We start from the raw sequence: 6,762 nt of genomic DNA, 5'->3' as shown, positions 1-6,762 counted from the left end.
ACCCTAAGAGGTGCCTGACTCTGTCTCCAGGTTATAGAAGCATTGGAAGTTTCATGTTGAGTATTACAGCATATGACCTAAATGTGATGAAATCACTTTGTAGTTCAAAAATATTACTTCTTAGGGCACTATGTTGCCTCTTTCTGGAGTAGCCAACATCTTACAAAAATAATATGAGAATTTCCTAAGAGTTCTTAACAGAAAACACTGTTTAATGTGTATTTGTTAGATATGTCGATTTAGAATGATGAACTGTTATAACCTGTTGCTGTTTGAGATTATTTTCTGCGCCCTGAGTGGAAATTATTGTTGTTGTTGTTGTTGGAAATACTCTTTATTTGAAATAACCCCTTGAGATGTACCATTTCGTTTTCGAGGGGGTCCACAACACCAATCAGACAGTAAGGGTACATTACATGAACATAAAACAACATAGAAACAACAATAAGACAGGAAAAACAAAAACAACACACAACAAACGATCAGCAGAATTGCAGCAAGACAACAAATGAAATAAAATGTTTCTCATGGCATTTAGAGTCTATTTTATGACCGCACTACGCTTTAGAGAGTGTTTGGTGGACATTAAAGTTAGCAAAATACTGTTGTGTTTGGATCCATTGCAAAAGTAGTTCAAGTTTACTTTATTTCCAGATCAAAAGTTATAAACCATGAATGTCTGTCAAAGCTGGTCTTTTTTTCTGATTTTACAGAAATCCACTTAAAACTAATTTCAAACACTTGAACCTCTGTGTGAACATGTCTATAAGCCAACTGCCATAATCAAAAGCCTGTCAGTTAACAGCCCCCCACTCTACGTGCATGCTAGCAGAGTTGTGATAGGGTGGTGGGTGGAGCTGTGGTGTGCTAGAGAGTGGATTATGGAGCAGATACAGAAGTAAAACCTTCTTCCAGTAAACCATCAATTCAATTCAATTAAATTGTATTGATATAGTGCCAAAACAATAAAATTGACTCATCATCATCCAACTTTTTATTTCTTTAATGATTTAAGCGGCTGCACAAAAGCCTCTCGTGGATATATGGGATGGGAGAAAAACAGGAAGACACAACCAAGCCCATGCAGAAGCCATGCATTTTTAATGCTTTTATAGCACATCCATATAAAAAGATGAGATAACAACAGGGCTTCTCAGTAATTAACCCTGTCCACAAACGTTTCAAAGAGCATGTGATGGATTTTACCCACCTCAACCTCACAGAGATTCAAAAAAATCTTCCATTGCAACTTATATAATATTAATAACTTAATATATTGAATGTATCTCGTGATTGACCAACATTGATTTTGGTCAATTACATGCTCTTCCTCCATTTTGTTTCTTGAAAGCCTCTCTTTTCATTCATCCCTCTGCCTTTGTTAACAACAACCAAAGGAGAATCCTCAATGTCTCCCATAGTCCTTTGAAAAGTATACCTTAGGTGGCTGTCCGTATAGTCAGAATTATTGACTTATGAATGCAGCTGCTATGGTCTTCAACAAGGTTTTGTGATTCTTGCACTCGGAAGTAAGAAATGTCTGTGAGTGAAACTAGAAGACTGCTCCTTTAAAATATGGACCTTTGCAGCATCTTATTTTAGATAAGGCTATCCAGCTACAAGAATATTAATCTGTATCTTTGGCTCAGTTGAGATAGGCCTATCTGAAAAAAATGACTGCAATGTGGTTGTTGATTCAAAACTTTCAAAATTCAGCAGTATTACCAAAGCCTGGATAAATTGCACATTGTTGATCAAACTGCTTAAGAATGTTTGAGACTCCCCAATCAAACATGTTACTTTCCCTTTCGCTCCATTGTTGGTTACAGTGAGGATACTCCTGCCAGATTTCAGTTCCTGTAGACACACTCGTATGTTGGATGTTGGTAAATTGCATCTCATGCAGGTCAGAATTTTTGGGCAAAGAAACCCACAGTCAACAGTATGTTTAGTTTAGGGTATGTAATCATTTATGAATGTATTTTGAATATAAGATTTTGGTGTAACACTGTGCATCTTCGTGGCTGAATATGACATATTTTCAAACATATTTATTTTTCAATTTGAACAAAAGACTAAATATGATATTATACACATACTTTAAATTCTTCTCAACAGATGTTGAAAAAAGAAAACAATATTCATTTGATTGTATCATTCCACATGCCCATGGTCCATTACCTCAGTGCCAAGTTCATTATTTCTTTCTGCCCTTCTCCACTGGCATGCCTGTTTTGCCCTACAGTCCTATTGCTGCGATGCATTAACACCATCAATAGCTGCCTAAGAGCCTCTCACTGGGCAAGTGTGTCCCCTGAACAGGCCAAGTTGTTTACCCGAGTGCCAGAACTTTACTGCCAGACTTGAGTTCAGGGGATTCCGACAGATTTAAATGGATTTTTACAGAGCGCCTGCGTGGGTTATGGCAATAATACTAGAGACCTTCCTGTCTTAGGGTACTTCTTGGGTAAAACATTTCAGAATAATGTTCTTAGAAATGGTGTTGCATAACATGTGATTTTTGAGGATATCATATGTATCAAGTAGAATGAGGAACTCATACTGTCTGCCAGAATTGGGAAACTCATAAAGCTTTGGACCGCTATAAAAGAGTTATGATGCATGGAGAACCATTCTGTGTTTTCTTTGATCAAATAGTTTTTTTTACAGTTGTGACAAAGAGTTCCATCATAACGCTTCTTTTAAATAATTAATTCAGAAGTTGACATTTTGAGTTGCAGTAGTTTCACAGCAATGCTTCTGGGAAATACAACTTTTTGAGACATGCAACTTTTATGTCCTCTGTTATCTAATCTCAATTTCAGGATTCATTTGTGAAGACACACAGGAACAAAAACCTTCTCTAAAAAAGGAGAAGTAAGGTATCGCAGGTAAGGGGATGTTTTCAATAAATGTCCTGACCACTAAGGGCTCAAATACACATACGCGTCTTTATTTAGGCGTAGACGCTTCAGTAACGCCTTGGCAAAGTGCGGCGGCCAAAACAGAAGCGGTGCGCTTCCCTGCCTTGCGCTGGAAAGTTGAGAATAGTTCAACTTTTAAGCGCACCTAAAAAACGCTTCAAAGACGCAACGCGTGGTGGAGAAGGGGCGCACGCTTTAAACGCGCCGTACCGTAGGAATCAATGCATTTGCTCGCGTCCCGTTTTTTACAAAAACGCGTATGTGTATCTGAGCCCTAACTTGTCTTTCCTTTTTTCTACACCAAAGAGGTACTTAAAGAGAGTGAGAAGAAAACAGAGACATTTTCATTATCTTATATGAAGTAAAGTACCTGCAGGGGAGGCAAAACATGAGCAGACAAGAACAAAAGTAAGTTATATGCCTTAGATCTGATTTATTAAATTTGTTTATTTGCAGCCCAGTTTTTGAACTGATGCACATACAGTGGTAATATACTGTATGTACACATTTTTGGAGACAGAATGACAACATGAATGTCATCAAAGGCTAACAATATTTTGTCATATTTTGCCTCATTAATAATTGTGATTACAACGGATCCTTTTTTCAGAATGTACCTTACATTTTGGATAATTGCTGTACCGTCCATTGGGATTTTACTCAACGGGACTATGGCTTTCAACACTGCAGAGAAAGGATTCCAAATGTGTACAACGTTAAAAGAAAATACAAAAGACCTACGCCACCAAAGTCTCACTGCAATTCCACCGAACCTTCCAGCACAAACTGAATATTTGGACATTTCTTATAACAACATTGCAAGAATTGAAGCTGGACAGCTAATTGGTCTTACCCACCTTTGTTTCTTGAAAGCAACAAACTGTAATATTACATTTATTTCTCCGGATGCCTTTGCCAACAACAAGGAAATCAAGGTGCTGAATGTGTCCAATAATCTTTTGAAAATTATCCCTAACATGAACCTCAACACATTTAGGGTCGTTGACCTTTCCGGCAACGAATATTACAGCTATGCTCTTCCGGATCGTTTTTCCAATTTTACACATCTTGAGATCCTTGCTCTTGGAAGTAAAAATGCTATCTCACTGAAACTGAAGGACTTCACTCCTTTGAAAGACATACATTTAGAACAGCTTATTCTAGGTGAGGGGATCCAGATGCAAGAATATGAACCTGGATCTTTAGCTCAGTTGAGGTATCTGAAAAAATTGACTCTAAATGTGTCTTTTTGCCAGAGTTTTGTCATTTTTGACCAAATTCTTGTTGATCTTAACCAAACACAAACACAGGAGCTGAGTTTAGTAAAGTTTGTTCCTGATGATTGTCGTGTGGTGGTTGATCCTTTCACAGCTTTAAAAAACTTTGATAGTCTAAGAAAAATAACTATAACACAAACCTGGATGAATAGCACAGTCATGGTCAAATTATTAAAACATGTTTGGCATTCTCCAATTGAAGATTTAACGTTTATCAATATTGTTTACAATGAAGACTCTCCTGATGGATTTCAATTCCCTAACCAGAGTTCCACAACAAAACTCAAATCAATTACATTGGATGGCATCAAGCATTATCAATTCCTATACCCCAAATTTAACATTAGTATGGAATATTTTACACACTTGTCGTATCTGAAGTTCTCAGGCGCAGGAATGAACATTGTCCCCTGTAATTTTATCTCTGCCATACCATCATTAGAGACATTGGATCTGTCGGACAACCTACTGAAAGAGTCTGGTTTTTGGTTGCCCCTTTGCAAACCAACAGAGATTTTTCCATCCCTCAGACACCTATCTTTGAGTAATAACCGCTTCATGGATTTGGCTCTCCTCTCTAAGCAATTCAGTCAGATGAAACACCTGGAATCTCTGGACTTGAGCTTCAACTCCATCCGCCTCACCGGCCCATGCTCATGGTCCCCTAACCTAACAGAGCTGAGTCTCGGCCACAACGACCTGGGCAATGATGTCTTTAAATACCTCTCAACTAACTTCAAAAGACTTGATCTCTCAAAAACTGGAATTACCACCATAAACCAAGACGTACTGTCACAATTTCCCAGTCTGACACACCTCATTTTGAGTTCCAACAACATTCAAGTCATCCCATTGAACCTCAGAGCACCAGTGCTGCAGGCCCTGTTCATTGACCAGAATGCAATTGCATACATTAGCGAGGGTGTGTTGGACGGCTTGCCCTCACTGGAGACACTAGTTGCAGGGAAAAACCTATTCAGCTGTACCTGTGATTCTTACTGGTTTGTGACAGCCATGAACAAGTCCCTCTTGCTAGACTGGCCCATGGACTACAGTTGCAGTACCCCTCCATCCTATGCTGATACATCGCTGGTCAATTTTAAGCCTGGAAATCTGTCCTGCCAGCCATGGCTTCAGGCAGCCTTGTCTTTTTCGGTTTTGACCGTCATCATTGCCGTTTTTGCCATCGTATTTCATGTCTGTGATGGTGTTTGGTACACCAAGATGCTGTGGGTTTGGATCAGAGTCAAACGGAGAGCTCGTAAAGGGGAGGACAGGCTGTTGAAGTGTTCTTTCAACTATCATGCTTTCATCTCCTACAGCCAACATGACTCAGCCTGGGTGGATACCCAGCTGGTGCCAACACTGGAGGGGGCAGGTCTGTCACTTTGCATTCATGAACGTGACTTCGTACCGGGGCAGTGGATTGTGGACAACATCATCAACTGCGTGGAGGCCAGCTATAAGACCATATTCGTGCTCTCTCAGAACTTTGTTCAGAGTGAGTGGTGCAACTATGAGCTCTTCTTTGCCCAGCACAGGGCCATCAGTGTGGACCAAGACTCTGTGGTGTTTATTCTGCTAGAGCCTATCCCACCTGACTCTCTGCCCAGCAAGTTCTTGAAGCTGAGGACCCTTCTCAGGCAGCAGACATACCTGGAGTGGCCTAAGGACGAATGCAAAAAACATTTATTCTGGAGTAGTCTCAGATCCATGTTACAAGTAGGGGACAAGAGAATTGCATTGAGGAATGTAGCAACAAATATTATGGATACATGCTCCTTGTTAGCAAACCAAGGTTAAAGTCTATGTAGAGTACAATGTAAGATATGCACAAAAGCAAAATGTACATATAAATGTAACTGCTTTGATATGACTTGCTTACATATAATCACATTATGTATAAATATTTTGATGTTCACAAGTATCAACGTAATTGCACACACAACATGTAGCCTGCTTAAAATGCATTGAGAAGGCCATTTTAAAGGTTTCAGGCTATTGGGAACAATCATCCTTTTAATACACCTTTATTATCATACTTTTTTAGTGTAACAGCCTTTTGCATCAAGCATCACAGGGCTCTTCACGGGTATAAAAATGTCTCCATCTACTGTTATATTTAAGAAATGAAAAAGTATTTTGTAGACAAATTTCTCTCATCTCAAATTCTAATCTGTATTGATCTGTGCTTCCATGTTTTTTGGGGATGAATTCATCCTTTTGTTAATATGTGATCAAAACAAAATAAAACTTTTAAAATTAAAATGTTTTTACGTTTTGTGGCTACAATATATAGACAGAGAGTCCAGTTCACAGTATGCAGTGAGCCATACACTTAATTTCTCTGATGGGACCTGCCGATATCTGTTATTTGTTTGTGGGTTAAGTGAGTGAAACTAGAAAACTGCTCCTTTAAAATATGGATTTTTTTCAGCATCTTATTTTACGTGAGGCTATCCAGCTACAAGAACATTAACCTGTCTCTATGGCTCAGTTGAGGTATCTGAAAGAAATGACTGATCATCTCTTTGAGCTTGGTACAGTTGGTTCCTGATGAT

At 38.9% G+C, this 6,762-nt stretch overlaps 1 protein-coding gene across 1 annotated transcript; it reads left to right on the top strand.

Moving 5' to 3' along the window:
• Window positions 1–3,535: 3,535 nt before the first annotated feature.
• LOC308375458 (toll-like receptor 6) lies at window positions 3,536–6,004 on the top strand (the record flags this gene model as incomplete). The annotated part of the gene is made up of 1 exon (XM_080851615.1): window positions 3,536–6,004. One exon carries the CDS (start codon window positions 3,536–3,538, stop codon window positions 6,002–6,004), a length of 2,469 nt encoding a protein of 822 aa, XP_080707741.1.
• Between the last annotated feature and the right edge of the window lie 758 nt (window positions 6,005–6,762).

This window comes from Sprattus sprattus (assembly GCF_963457725.1).
Source record: "Sprattus sprattus genome assembly, chromosome: 14".
In the NCBI taxonomy this organism is placed as follows: domain Eukaryota; kingdom Metazoa; phylum Chordata; class Actinopteri; order Clupeiformes; family Clupeidae; genus Sprattus; species Sprattus sprattus.
The sequence above is the reverse complement of the archived record's forward strand: the minus strand, read 5'-3'. Positions and strand labels throughout refer to the sequence as shown.